Source organism: Thermobia domestica, chromosome 3 (genome assembly GCF_964235325.1).
Source record: "Thermobia domestica chromosome 3, izTheDome1.hap1.1, whole genome shotgun sequence".
In the NCBI taxonomy this organism is placed as follows: Eukaryota; Metazoa; Arthropoda; class Insecta; order Zygentoma; family Lepismatidae; genus Thermobia; species Thermobia domestica.
In genome coordinates this window covers 351,685,192-351,701,633 of record NC_137456.1, presented here as the reverse complement: position 1 = coordinate 351,701,633, position 16,442 = coordinate 351,685,192, and the positions used below count along the sequence as shown (strand labels likewise).

At 32.9% G+C, this 16,442-nt stretch overlaps 1 protein-coding gene across 1 annotated transcript; it reads right to left on the bottom strand.

Moving 5' to 3' along the window:
- Positions 1 to 2,099: 2,099 nt before the first annotated feature.
- LOC145682361 (protein CFDP2-like) lies at positions 2,100 to 2,483 on the bottom strand. Its single transcript, XM_081753935.1, has one exon. It carries the CDS (start codon positions 2,481 to 2,483, stop codon positions 2,100 to 2,102), a length of 384 nt encoding a protein of 127 aa, XP_081610061.1.
- Between the last annotated feature and the right edge of the window lie 13,959 nt (positions 2,484 to 16,442).

The following is a 16,442-nucleotide window of genomic DNA, read 5'->3' as shown; positions in this document are numbered from 1 at the left end:
AATTTTCCTATCCGGACTTTACTTTGGGATTCATTTAAACATATCTTAGTTAATCTAATTAGCTTTTACGGTATTCCAAATTCTATAAGGACATTGTACAATCTTTCTCTTCTAACCGAGTCGTAAGCCTTTCTAAAATAAATAAATAGTTGATGTACCGGGGTATTGTATATTCCCACTTTTTTCGAGTATTTGGCGAACGGTAAATATTTGATCGATAGCCGATCGATTTCGTCTAAATCCGCACTGATAACCTCCAATAATTTCATCCGATTTGGGGCCAATCTTGCTAGTAGAATATTTGAAAGGGTTTTATAGGATGTTGACAGGAGAGAAATGCCTCGATAATTATTACAGTGTTTTGTCGCCTTTCATGTGAATTGGAACAATAATTGATTCTTTCCACTCTTGTAGCAATTCTTCCTTGTTCCAGATTAGGAGAATGAGACTGTGTTTCTTGTTCCACAATTTTCCCCTCTAGCTAAAATTAACTCAGCCGGAATTACGTCTACACCCGGAGACATGTGTTTCTTTAATTTCTTTATAGCGATTTTTACTTATATTTGGGTAAGTTCTGGGATATACGGTTCTGCGGTGTGTATTTCCCTTTCTCCACGCACATTAGTTTGGCTGCGTGTTAAGCAAATCGTCAAAGAAATCTTTCCATCTATTTAAAATACTATCTGCATCTGTAAGAACTGTTCCGTCAGCTTTCTTTAATATATAAGCACGAGGTTGATAGCCTTTTTTTAAAATTCGTTGATCCCCTTATACTGTTTGTATACGATCCAAGAAAGCTTGAACAAAACACTTGTTCAAGACTATTTGATGAAAAAGACGTCAGCACTAACGTCATTTTTGTCTTGAATTCAATAGTTTCGTTCAAGAAATTTCGTTTCGGTCCTGTTCTAAACAATCCAATTCAAGAACATTCAATAGCCAATCAGCGGTCGAGTTGAGTGCAGGAAAATACAAAACAAGTATGATGGCGTCGTGAGACAGAGCTGCAGTTGAATAAATATCTTTTCGTTACTCTTTTCCATAATTATCTGATAGTCCAAGTGTGTATTATAATAAACAAAATATTGCGCCGGAAGATATTGTTAGTATTTTTTATTGATAATATTCACGATTTATATAGTTATAATGCTTGCATGCCCATAACTTTTGTTAAATTTTGAGGCAATGAGAAGTATAAGTATTAATTTTAGAATTTAATATACAGGAATACCGGATGTAGATTAAGAAAGAAAAGACAATTAAATAAAAAGAATATATAACTGACTTTTCTTGATTTAATAAGACGTTTTGTACCTTTATTAATTTCTGATAATATCAAATAATTGCGTACAGATTGATAATATGGTCGCAACCTGAAGTATCCTGGAAATGATTACATGTTGTCCTATTGTATTCTAATTATTTTATCACGAAATCCACACGTATTTGAGAAGTTATTTCTAAAGGTAGATATTGCTTTCACGCGTGCAGATTAATTTTACCAGTGCTTTCCCGTAAGGTGTAAATGTGCATCCTAAGAGGGTCCACGGGACAGCGCATTGAAGGGGGTCCACGGGAGAGTACGTCCGTACGGAGCAGGCGCGTCATCGACGGAGGTTATAGTACAAGAATAAGAATCATGTATAAATGAGAATAGTGCCACAAACCCTTGACATCGTATTCACTCATTAGAACTGAACTATAGCTCTTGTAATGATTTGATACTGGTAACATTAAACTTCTAAACATAAAATACTGGTTTCCTACATTATACAGGCATGTTTCGACAATGGGAATTATTACGGTATCTCAGATAATTCTCCATTTTAACAGTAAACTTACTATTCGTTTGACGGGTTATTCTTAACCAGTACCAAAACAGGGTTAGATTTGTGAAGAAAGTCTGATGCAGGTATGGGCGGTAAGTCCTGTAGCTGAAAATATTCTCATTGCTTCGTTTGGTTTTCTGGAATTTCAGCCTTTTTTCAAAACAGTCTTCGATGCCAAAGCATAAATAACATCAAAAGGCAGTCATTGCCTCGTGATACAAAAAATTTTAGGAACAGTTCGATTTTTTCTTTTTGAGTGTGGTTCTGTTATCAGCACGCCATTTGAAGAATCGTATTCCGTTCTACTGGAGCATCTTCACTTGGTCCGTACCCTATAACTATTTTTTCTTGTCTGTCTTCTTCCTGATCTAATATGATTGTGAGTGTCATTATGTTTTCGTTCACAAACTCCCAGTCTTGTATTCTGTTTATAATGTCCTGTTGTACTATACAACGTACTCCTCTTCTTGTTCTTTCGAATTTTGATACTCCCGAGTAAAATAAAGTGTACCCATTCCCTATGTTTTCTACACCTTGTCCTTTCTTTTTGGTTTCGGTTATTCCTATAATTTTCATTTTTAGCTCCTTTGTTTCTGCTGTTAGTTCTTGTTCTTTTCCTGTTAATCCTCGAACATTCCAGGTTCCAATTCTCATATATCCTAATCCTCGCCTTGTTGTTATCAGATCATCCAAACCGACTCTCTGTTTCCCTGATCTTTTGATGGTTGACGATTTCGGACATACGAGTTATCAGCCCGTAGTATCCTATCGTGATGAAGGGGAGTAGAACCGCCGCTACTTTTCTACGGGTACCGTTAAGTTCTAAAATTATTAGTGAAACTCCGTGTCGTTTAATGGCTGTGTTGGCAGACGGTCGGTTAGGTCATTAGGGGTTGATGACATGATTACGTGGGTTTGGAAAGTTCCTATGTTTCTTTTTTCTAGCTGTGATTACATGTGTGTATTGTTGGAAAGGTCGTGTCCTCTTTTTCGAGGCTGTATACTGGATATTTTTAATAATAATGGAAATTTAAATTTGAATTTGAATTAAATCTGTTGATATGATGAAACGTTATTTTGTATCACTTACTTCCGTAGTAGTGATTAAATTAATAATAATATTGATTATATTTACATTATTGACATTGAGATGAAGACCCAGTTCGAATCTCGTATTATACACATGGTTTTTGAGTAATAAAAACTTACAATGAGATGAAGACCCGTGTTGAATCTCATATTATACAGATGGTTTTTTGACTAATAGATAATCACAATGAGCTGAAGATCCCGGTTTGAATTACGTATTATACAGAAAAATGGATAATTATTTATATTTTCCTAATAAATTAGTCAGAGCAACTTATTTGATCACTTTATTAGAAGCTCAGAACACTTACAGTGTGAACTTACAAAAATTTTGTATCTTTTATTCTTGCACATGTATACTAAAATAAGATCTTGAAAAAAAGTATATAGAAAGTGGAAGGAAACCATTTTATAAAGGTATTGAAAAATACATATATATTATAAAAGTTTATGTGGTACGTACTGAGAATGAACCCAGGACCCCAAGCTCCGGAGGTGAACGCTGTATGAGAGAATTATTGCAATCCTCACATGTAGCTTGGAGAAAAAACATTTGGGAGATAGGAAATGTGTGTGATTTGAATAGTTTATTTATTTATTTTGTTAATATTCATTTTTATTGATTTGTTCATGGCTTATAGTTAACTCCGTGTTTACACCATGTTTCTAAGTTTGAAATACGCAGAGACCGAATTGTTCTTCCGTCTCTCACAGAAGACTATCTTAGAATGAACACTTAATTTTATTTTTGTAAATGGCTTGACTTCCGGGTAAGTGACCTATAGACGGTTTCCTTTGCTTCCGTTAAAACTTTGAGTGGTGACACACATAGTGTGTCAATGTACTTTTTAATTTTATTTCCGCTTTACAATATGTACTGAAATATCCTTAGACGGTTTCCCTTGCCCGTTAGAAGTCTGAGTGGGGACACACATAATTATAGAGTATCAATGTACTTTTTAATTTTATTTCCGCTTACCAATATGTACTGAAATATCCGCCATTAACTATGATTGTCACTGAGATAGTTATCTGCAGTGATGAAGACAGATAGAAATTTAATGTTTCTTCCCTTTTACAAGATGTTATTATTATTATTATTATTATTATTATTATTATTATTATTATTATTATTATTATTATTATTATTATTGTAGGACTACATATTTTGGGGGAGGGAGAGCATACTCGTAAAAAAATGAATATACGGGCATTTTCCCCTTAAAACCGCCACTATGATTTACCAAGGTTAAAGACGAACCATTTACTTGTAGAGTTTTATTTGAATAATTATAGTGTGCTTAATTACAATATATTTGATTAATTTGTTACGATTTTTAACTGTTACACCGATTGTGTACTGAAACATGATCACTTTAAAATCGCTTATACCTGATATATATGTACGCCGTACAGATGGGGGTTGAACTGCTTAAGTAAGCTCATTTTGTAACTTTTGATGTCATACAAGTACGCTTGGTACCATAGTTGATAATCTTTTAGGAAAGCAAATGTTTGAACACATTTATACATGTACTAGGACTAGTATTTGCAGAAAGAAAGAAAAAAGTTTCAGTTTGGGGAGGTAACGCTTTGTCCTAGAGTTTTTGTAACTTATATGTGGATGCCTAGTACTTTTTTTTTAAATTTTCGTGTTTTAATAGTAAATATTACTGTATGTTAGTTATTTGCGGGGGTGGTAGCCACATAGCGCAAACATTAGCTTTAATGTTAGGAAAGAGAGAGAAAGGATGAAAATTTTACGGGTGGAGATCGCCCCTAAATACATTTGGTTATTGAAGATTGTCTTTTGATTTTGAAAACTTGTTGTGTATTTTCGAAGTGAAAAGAGAATTATGTACTCCTATTTGTATCATGTCCCTCCAACTAACTGGCTTTTGCCTGCCAGATAGATTACCTAGATTTAAACAGTATTAAAATATCTTGAACATGTATTATATTATAGCAAAATGAAATTATGTACGGCTATTCGTAGCATGTCCCTACAATTGTGCGGCTCTTGTCCACTAGATAGATTACCTAGATTTAAACAGTATTAAAATGAACAGTGTTACGTTCACGCGGGAATTAAATCCGCACCCCGGTGTTAAGGTGGGTTTGTTTATGCGCGTAGGCCCGCCCGGGAATTAAAATTGTACTGCTTAGCACGAAAGACAACAACATTTGTAGTTGAGATGGCAAATATGTTTGCAGTAAAGATGATAGCTTTAGTAAATACGTTACGTGGTACCATGGTTTTGTTTGCACCAAATGCAGAAGCATTAGGGGTTAGAACATGTCGAACCATTGGAAATTAAATTGTGATTCACTATTACCAAATTCGCCAGCCTTAACGTGGAACTTTTAGGATACAACCAGAAATTGAATTCGGGTTCGTTAGCACCGATTATTAAAATATACGAACATATTTTAAGAATTATTATCGGTAGCTTAATTTCAGTTAACCAAGGCGTTCAGCAGCATTGCTATATGAGACATGAACCTATTAACTAACAATTATTGGAAAATGAACTTGAAAACTTTGAGACGTATGCTAACGGATGAGTTTGTTGTTTCGTTCAGTAGTATGGGTATATGAGGCGTGTACCTACATAAAGTTTAACTTTATGAGCGTTTAGCTTAGACATATGAAGATTTTTTCTCATTTGATACAAGTACAAACAATTCAGATAGAATAAAAGTAGCACCCCCTTAGATCTGGTATTGCAAGCTAGAAATATATTCTGTATATTAAAAAAAAAACAAATTTAATTTGTACTAATAATACTTTTCTTTATTTTGCACAAGAATGGAACCAGAAGCAAGTACTTCCAGCGCCTCCCCTTCCGCATTCTCGAACCAGATCCAATGGTTTAACAAAATGGATAACTTATTGTTAGCGGGTGAGGGGAAAAATGTGTTTTACAAAAAATGATACCCTACCCTTATGGAAGACCATTTACTACAAATGAATATTGTATGGACAAAATTAAAAATAGAGGGTATAGAACCTCATACTTTTTGTCATCGACATGTTCGTCAAATAAAAAACAAAAAAAGATGGCATTCATGTGAAAACTGTGTAAACATTGAACTTTTAAAAATTTATACAGAAGAAAAAGACAGAAAGTGTGATGATGGGGAAATAATCTGGATAAAGTGGGACTTGGAGGGTCGGGTGAGGGAAATTAGGGAAAAAGAAGAAAAGGAAGACGAAGAGGACATGATGGAGAAGGAAGAAGAAGAAATGGAAGAGGAAGAGAGATGGGAGGGAGGGGAGGTAAGTTTGGGGCTCTAAATGTTTGTAAATAATTGTATATATATATATATATATATATATAATGTAAATAAATTATGTTTTCAGGGTGAAGGGTAAATTTGAGTTTCCTTTCCTTTGAATTTTTAAACCTGCCTAACTTTTTTTCCGGGTCATATTGAACTTATATTGCTGAATATTGTATAATGAAACATATAGATACCTTTTATTAACAGTAACGTTTGAAGTATGAAAAGGATATTTTTAAAAAGCATGAAAAAATCTTTATGCTTTTCAGTACGCTGCACTATTTAGTTCACAGTTTCAATTGAAAAGATTTTAATTATGTTGTCGTGTCTATCATAACTAATTTGATTTCCCTCTAGTATCAAATTGCACTTGAGTTTTCAAGATAATTAGTTTGTTTTCCTTTCATTTTTTAAACAAATATACATAGTTGTAGGGTGAAACAAACTTAATGAGATATTTGCTGGTCTCAATATTTGATAAATAAGAATTAAAACAACATTTTCGTTTACTAATTAGTTGTTGCTATTAAATGATAGTATACTGAAAGAAAAGTCTGAATTTCAATTTTTGATTAAATCCGTTTAAGATGACTGAATAAATAAAATACAGATAGTGAAAACTGGGAGGAAACGGGCGAATTTTGAGAAATTTTATGCAGGCAAGTTAGAGAATTTGAATACTTTTTTCTTCTGTGAACATTAAAATGTACTTGGTAGCAGGGAACATACATTGAAATCAGTTTTTTTTATTCCTTGAATAATTAACTAGGTATTTCTTTTGGGTTTGAAGCTGTGGATTTGCGAGCCACCTCATTTTATATGAAATTTTGTGCAAAAACACAATAATGTCCAGCTATCTAAGGTAAATATGGATAAAGGGATTCAGTGTAGAATGACAAAGTATAACATGTATGTTAATTGACATGCCATTATCCACTTGGATTAAAGAAAGATGAAATGGAGTCCCCTACACTTAGGCTATGGTGATTTGTTGTATAAAAACTCTTAGAAACTTTATAAAAAGCGACCCTGAGAAACACAGATACACAGTGTTTACCCATTACATAATTCAAAACTTGATACTTGTTATAAAATGTTCAAATAATTGGAGTAAGCTATAATCGAATCAGTAACCTCAAGCACCAAAGGTGAGCGCTTTACCACTAAGCCACCGCAATCCCCAAAGAAGAAGAACATCAGTTCAGTTTAGATACTTAATGCTACCATTACAATATTTTCTTTGTGTAGCAAGGAATCAAATTCTGAATATTTGTGAAGATTAAATAGCAAATTGTCTCTTAGAAATAAAAATTACTTACTTACTTACTTACTTACTATGGTATCTGTGTACGCTTAACTATGAAATTATCTTGAATAATAAATGAAATGAGTTCCACGATTATGTCGGTTGGGCTAAAGAAACGGTAATCATGAATGAAATGGTGGAATGAAGAAAGTGGGAGGAAACTCAGAGCACGGTGTTTGTCCACCACAATTTATAAAAAATAAATCCAAACTTAATGTTTGTCATGAAAATGTTGAAATAATTGATGCAAGCGGTAATCGAACCAGAGACCCTAAGCACCGGAGGTGAACGCTTTACTACTGAGCCCTTATGGCCCCGCTATGACAAATGAAATATTTGATGCAAGCGGTGATTGACCCCGGGATCCCAAGCAGTGAAAATGAACGCTTTACCACTGAGCCATTATGATCCCACAATGACAAATGAATACCTTATGAAAAAAGTCTAACTGTAGGAAGCAGTCTAACTGTAGGAACCAACTAGCACCGAAAAACTAACATTGAAACTTTGTCATCATAGTAATCCTTATAATTTTATTTTATTGGATTGCTCAGAGAAATTGTATTTCAAAACTGTTAAAATTAAATGTGAATCATGGGACTGATTTGTTATGAAAAGAATAAAAGTTTGGTCTTGAGAATCGATAAAAAAAACAATAGTGAACTATGGCTAACGTACTTATAGATTTATCATCAAATCTTTGAAAAACTTTGGACAAATCTTTTCTGTTTTAAACAGTACATAAGTGGTTAAATGAATAAATGAAATGATAGGAAAGGTGATATAAGTGGTGTAGATTAAGTTTAGTTGACCTCCCCTTTGAACAGCGATGGGGTATTTTATATAATCTCACAAAGTTATTGTTCGTGAAGAAAAGTGTCAATAAGATGATGATCTCCTACAGGACCAGGGTCTGCCACCCCGATAGCATGTACGCTATCCGCTTAGCAAAGAGGAGAAGGAGGAGGGTCATGTGGGAGATTGAATCTAATTCAATATATTAGAGATGTATAACCTATTTGAATAAGTAAATGATCTTTGAATATATGTCATATAGACATGAAAAAGAATACAAATAAATAGGAAATAAATCAGGGATTACTTGTACAAATAAATTTTAGTTTCATGAAACTTCAGGCATAAGAAGAAGTTTGTGAAACAGTTTACTAAAAAAACTGTTACGAATTGGATTTTTTTCTTTCCTAAGCTTTTAGCATGTAGCCTACCTAATGAAAATTTACAGGAATTCCTAGCACTGATCAAATACATGATGTAGGTTTCAGTTTTAACATATATCCGCAACTTACTACATGGATTGTCTACAAGAATAATATGATCCTTAACACTTAGCGAGTTTTCGATAGCATTTGTTCCTCCCTATTGTACGCGATACTTTATCTGTGAACATATTTTAGCGAAAGTTCAATAGCTATTGTGTCATGATAACAACTGTAATAAATTCTTTCAAGTGTGGAGTATTCAAACATGACAATACATCCCAATATTATCGCAGAAACAGACCCATACGTTTTCAGCATTAGACATTTTTCAGTTCGACAAAGTAAACGAAGACTCTGTTCAAACAGTTTTGAAAATAATGTCTTTTATGTATTTTTCTAAAAAAACACTAGGCACAAATATCTTCATTGACCAGCATACGAAGAAGAAGAAATCTTTTCATCGACTACAACCATCACAAGATTATTCTTATGTACCTTTCTTAACCATGGTATTTATACTTTTCACCATGGGATGTATTGTCATGTTTGAATTAACCAATGAAAACAGGTTTGAACAATTTAAGTAGACCTGAAACTCATAGTTTCCACCCCCTATTAGTTTTAGATGCTATTCTTTTATGATTATGAAGTGATTCTTATATTCAAATTAACTTGAATATTTCATCTTTGCATCAGTTTTTACAACAGACAAAGTCAACCATACCGTTTACTACGCTTGCTTGAATTTCTATATACTGATATTGAAAGCAATAATTAGAAATTTACGATACCTTAACTCCAATAGATCCTTTGCATTTGCTTGTTTTAATTAGACTGTTGGATTTCAACGTATCGTGGCAATTTGACTTGATCGATAAATAATGCTTTTAAATCCTTTTAAATATACTTTTGATTATTTTACTGGTGGATTACTTCCTTTTCTGACAACTTTTAGCAACAAGTGGAACTATCCTATCTACAGAATACTCCACACTTGAAAGAATTTATTACAGTTGTTATCATGACACAATAGCTATTGAACTTTCGCTAAAATATGTTCACAGATAAAGTATCGCGTACAATAGGGAGGAACAAATGCTATCGAAAACTCGCTAAGTGTTAAGGATCATATTATTCTTGTAGACAATCCATGTAGTAAGTTGCGGATATATGTTAAAACTGAAACCTACATCATGTATTTGATCAGTGCTAGGAATTCCTGTAAATTTTCATTAGGTAGGCTACATGCTAAAAGCTTAGGAAAGAAAAAAATCCAATTCGTAACAGTTTTTTAGTAAACTGTTTCACAAACTTCTTCTTATGCCTGAAGTTTCATGAAACTAAAATTTATTTGTACAAGTAATCCCTGATTTATTTCCTATTTATTTGTATTCTTTTTCATGTCTATATGACATATATTCAAAGATCATTTACTTATTCAAATAGGTTATACATCTCTAATGTATTGAATTAGATTCAATCTCCCACATGACCCTCCTCCTTCTCCTTGACATTATTGTGTTTTTGCACAAAATTTCATATAAAATGAGGTGGCTCGCAAATCCACAGCTTCAAACCCAAAAGAAATACCTAGTTAATTATTCAAGGAATAAAAAAACTGATTTCAATGTATGTTCCCTGCTACCAAGTACATTTTAATGTTCACAGAAGAAAAAAGTATTCAAATTCTCTAACTTGCTTGCATAAAATTTCTCAAAATTCGCCCGTTTCCTCCCAGTTTTCACTATCTATATTTTATTTATTCAGTCATCTTAAACGGATTTAATCAAAAATTGAAATTCAGACTTTTCTTTCAGTATACTATCATTTAATAGCAACAACTAATTAGTAAACGAAAATGTTGTTTTAATTCTTATTTATCAAATATTGAGACCAGCAAATATCTCATTAAGTTTGTTTCACCCTACAACTATGTATATTTGTTTAAAAAATGAAAGGAAAACAAACTAATTATCTTGAAAACTCAAGTGCAATTTGATACTAGAGGGAAATCAAATTAGTTATGATAGACACGACAACATAATTAAAATCTTTTCAATTGAAACTGTGAACTAAATAGTGCAGCGTACTGAAAAGCATAAAGATTTTTTCATGCTTTTTAAAAATATCCTTTTCATACTTCAAACGTTACTGTTAATAAAAGGTATCTATATGTTTCATTATACAATATTCAGCAATATAAGTTCAATATGACCCGGAAAAAAAGTTAGGCAGGTTTAAAAATTCAAAGGAAAGGAAACTCAAATTTACCCTTCACCCTGAAAACATAATTTATTTACATTATATATATATATATATATATATATATATATACAATTATTTACAAACATTTAGAGCCCCAAACTTACCTCCCCTCCCTCCCATCTCTCTTCCTCTTCCATTTCTTCTTCTTCCTTCTCCATCATGTCCTCTTCGTCTTCCTTTTCTTCTTTTTCCCTAATTTCCCTCACCCGACCCTCCAAGTCCCACTTTATCCAGATTATTTCCCCATCATCACACTTTCTGTCTTTTTCTTCTGTATAAATTTTTAAAAGTTCAATGTTTACACAGTTTTCACATGAATGCCATCTTTTTTTGTTTTTTATTTGACGAACATGTCGATGACAAAAAGTATGAGGTTCTATACCCTCTATTTTTAATTTTGTCCATACAATATTCATTTGTAGTAAATGGTCTTCCATAAGGGTAGGGTATCATTTTTTGTAAAACACATTTTTCCCCTCACCCGCTAACAATAAGTTATCCATTTTGTTAAACCATTGGATCTGGTTCGAGAATGCGGAAGGGGAGGCGCTGGAAGTACTTGCTTCTGGTTCCATTCTTGTGCAAAATAAAGAAAAGTATTATTAGTACAAATTAAATTTGTTTTTTTTTAAATATACAGAATATATTTCTAGCTTGCAATACCAGATCTAAGGGGGTGCTACTTTTATTCTATCTGAATTGTTTGTACTTGTATCAAATGAGAAAAAATCTTCATATGTCTAAGCTAAACGCTCATAAAGTTAAACTTTATGTAGGTACACGCCTCATATACCCATACTACTGAACGAAACAACAAACTCATCCGTTAGCATACGTCTCAAAGTTTTCAAGTTCATTTTCCAATAATTGTTAGTTAATAGGTTCATGTCTCATATAGCAATGCTGCTGAACGCCTTGGTTAACTGAAATTAAGCTACCGATAATAATTCTTAAAATATGTTCGTATATTTTAATAATCGGTGCTAACGAACCCGAATTCAATTTCTGGTTGTATCCTAAAAGTTCCACGTTAAGGCTGGCGAATTTGGTAATAGTGAATCACAATTTAATTTCCAATGGTTCGACATGTTCTAACCCCTAATGCTTCTGCATTTGGTGCAAACAAAACCATGGTACCACGTAACGTATTTACTAAAGCTATCATCTTTACTGCAAACATATTTGCCATCTCAACTACAAATGTTGTTGTCTTTCGTGCTAAGCAGTACAATTTTAATTCCCGGGCGGGCCTACGCGCATAAACAAACCCACCTTAACACCGGGGTGCGGATTTAATTCCCGCGTGAACGTAACACTGTTCATTTTAATACTGTTTAAATCTAGGTAATCTATCTAGTGGACAAGAGCCGCACAATTGTAGGGACATGCTACGAATAGCCGTACATAATTTCATTTTGCTATAATATAATACATGTTCAAGATATTTTAATACTGTTTAAATCTAGGTAATCTATCTGGCAGGCAAAAGCCAGTTAGTTGGAGGGACATGATACAAATAGGAGTACATAATTCTCTTTTCACTTCGAAAATACACAACAAGTTTTCAAAATCAAAAGACAATCTTCAATAACCAAATGTATTTAGGGGCGATCTCCACCCGTAAAATTTTCATCCTTTCTCTCTCTTTCCTAACATTAAAGCTAATGTTTGCGCTATGTGGCTACCACCCCCGCAAATAACTAACATACAGTAATATTTACTATTAAAACACGAAAATTTAAAAAAAAAAGTACTAGGCATCCACATATAAGTTACAAAAACTCTAGGACAAAGCGTTACCTCCCCAAACTGAAACTTTTTTCTTTCTTTCTGCAAATACTAGTCCTAGTACATGTATAAATGTGTTCAAACATTTGCTTTCCTAAAAGATTATCAACTATGGTACCAAGCGTACTTGTATGACATCAAAAGTTACAAAATGAGCTTACTTAAGCAGTTCAACCCCCATCTGTACGGCGTACATATATATCGGGTATAAGTGATTTTAAAGTGATCATGTTTCGGTACACTATCGGTGCAACAGTTAAAAACCGTAACAAATGAATCAAACATATTGTAATTAAGCACACTATAATTATCCAAATAAAACTCTACAAGTAAATGGTTCGTCTTTAATCCTTGGTAAATCATAGTGGCGGTTTTAAGGGGAAAATGCCCGTATATTCATTTTTTTACGAGTATGCTCTCCCTCCCCCAAAATATGTAGTCCTACAATAATAATAATAATAATAATAATAATAATAATAATAATAATAATAATAATAACTTTAGTAATAAAAATCGAAATTACATTTCCACTGATCGCGGTCTGTCACAAATACTATCCCTCTTGCCCTGATTACAAAATGGTCGTAGGTTTATTTCCCGACAATGTAATTAGTCCCAAGTTCAATTTCTCAAAAGCAACTCGTGTAGTTTGTCAATAATTATTCAGAAAACTTCCATTATAATTAAATGGGTAATACAAGCAAGTTTAACATTTAAAAAAAGTTCTTACCTTAAAAATCAAACTTCCTTCTGTTAGAATCAAAGACCGAAAACTTCAATAGAAACACAAGAACAAATAAACTCGTGCAGTAAGTATATATAATAATAATAATAAACTTTATAATAATAATAATAATAATAATAATAATAATAATAATAATAATAATAATAATAATAATAATAATAACATCTTGTAAAAGGGAAGAAACATTAAATTTCTATCTGTCTTCATCACTGCAGATAACTATCTCAGTGACAATCATAGTTAATGGGGATATTTCAGTACATATTGGTAAGCGGAAATAAAATTAAAAAGTACATTGATACTCTATAATTATGTGTGTCCCCACTCAGACTTCTAACGGGCAAGGGAAACCGTCTAAGGATATTTCAGTACATATTGTAAAGCGGAAATAAAATTAAAAAGTACATTGACACACTATGTGTGTCACCACTCAAAGTTTTAACGGAAGCAAAGGAAACCGTCTATAGGTCACTTACCCGGAAGTCAAGCCATTTACAAAAATAAAACTAAGTGTTCATTCTAAGATAGTCTTCTGTGAGAGACGGAAGAACAATTCGGTCTCTGCGTATTTCAAACTTAGAAACATGGTGTAAACACGGAGTTAACTATAAGCCATGAACAAATCAATAAAAATGAATATTAACAAAATAAATAAATAAACTATTCAAATCACACACATTTCCTATCTCCCAAATGTTTTTTCTCCAAGCTACATGTGAGGATTGCAATAATTCTCTCATACAGCGTTCACCTCCGGAGCTTGGGGTCCTGGGTTCATTCTCAGTACGTACCACATAAACTTTTATAATATATATGTATTTTTCAATACCTTTATAAAATGGTTTCCTTCCACTTTCTATATACTTTTTTTCGATCTTATTTTAGTATACATGTGCAAGAATAAAAGATACAAAATTTTTGTAAGTTCACACTGTAAGTGTTCTGAGCTTCTAATAAAGTGATCAAATAAGTTGCTCCGACTAATTTATTAGGAAAATATAAATAATTATCCATTTTTCTGTATAATACGTAATTCAAACCGGGATCTTCAGCTCATTGTGAGTATCTATTAGTCAAAAAACCATCTGTATAATATGAGATTCAACACGGGTCTTCATCTCATTGTAAGTTTTTATTACTCAAAAACCATGTGTATAATACGAGATTCGAACTGGGTCTTCATCTCAATGTCAATAATGTAAATATAATCAATATTATTATTAATTTAATCACTACTACGGAAGTAAGTGATACAAAATAACGTTTCATCATATCAACAGATTTAATTCAAATTCAAATTTAAATTTCCATTATTATTTTTAAAAATATCCAGTATACAGCCTCGAAAAAGAGGACACGACCTTTCCAACAATACACACATGTAATCACAGCTAGAAAAAAGAAACATAGGAACTTTCCAAATCCACGTAATCATGTCATCAACCCCTAATGACCTAACCGACCGTCTGCCAACACAGCCATTAAACGACACGGAGTTTCACTAATAATTTTAGAACATAACGGTACCTGTAGAAAAGTAGCGGCGGTTCTACTAAGGGGTTGCCTTCTTTAGGTGCTCACGCTCACCTTTGTCTGCCTGTTGGTCTGCAGACTTCTTGTTTTACAGGAAATTAATGCCTAACCCTCCTCCTTTCTCATCCGGGCTTGGGACCGGCAATGGCGGAGTTCCCACGTATTTCTGGGTGTCGCAAATGTTATTTTGCTAAAATTTTAATGTTATCTCTAATTTCAACCCAAGTATTCTCAACACTAGTACACTCCGACTATTCTAAAAGGAAGAATATATTCGAAATTTCTATCTGAGATTCCTCCCTTACTTGGCTCTCTTCTAATTTCTTTAAATTAAATCTCTCCGTATCCAGACATTGGAAATTTTCTTTATTCAATGATAATCGCTCTCTTATTATGATCAGATTACAATCAGCCCCTCTAAACGACCGAACTTCAGTTATGCTAGATTGTCTTCTTCTATCTACTACAACATGATCAATTCGTTTATGTGTTTTTCCGTCTGGTGATGTTCAAGTGTATTTATAAACGTCGCGATGTGGGAATTGCGTACTCTTCACGATAAGGGTTTTAGATGTTGCAAAGTTCACGCATCTAACACCGTTATCATTACTTTCATTATGCAGACTTTCTTTCCCTATAATCGGTTTGAAAATATCATCTCGTTCTATCTTCGCATTGAAATCCTTTAATAGAATTTTCATATGGTATCGCGGGAGTTGGTCAAATATCCATTAAACTATCTTTTATATTGTCATCCTTATCTTCTGTTGGGGCATGTACATTTAAAACAATAATATCACACCACCAACCCTTAAGAGTAATAGAAGAAAGTCTGTTAGTAGCAAATTCAACCCGCTTAATTGCTGATATTTGTTTATGAACGAAAAACCCTGCTCCTAATTGGTGGTTTTTATTTCCTTCGTCACATATATCAGGATCAAATAGGACTTCCCCCTAAAAATAGAGATTTTTAAAAGAGATAAGATTTTTTATTGAGATGTATTATTATTATTATTATATTAGTGAGCTAATCCTTGGTGAACCAATAGTGGGTGCAGCATTAGTAAAAAGAAATCCAGTTTTTTAAGGAGAGGCTATCACTTTGCTGATTGTTGAGCAGCAGGACTGCCAACGCCAGCACATCATCTTGTTTTCTAGATATTTACCCGAGAATAACTAGAGATTAAGAGGTGCATATTTTATATTTCTTATACTTACTGAATTTTTTTTAAAAAAATATATAATTTGCAATTTTCCCTGACTTGTTTCAACCAGTATTAATGAACAGTGAAAGAGCCTTTTTTTAAAAAAAATGTAGTCATTCTTCTGCATAAACTAATTTGATTGCTGTCTTTCTCTTTTACTTATATTATTATTATTAT

Bases quoted from the DNA above. Each gene is read 5' to 3' on its own strand.
- LOC145682361 (XM_081753935.1), bottom strand. From the start codon at position 2,483: ATGAGAATTGGAACCTGGAATGTTCGAGGATTAACAGGAAAAGAACAA.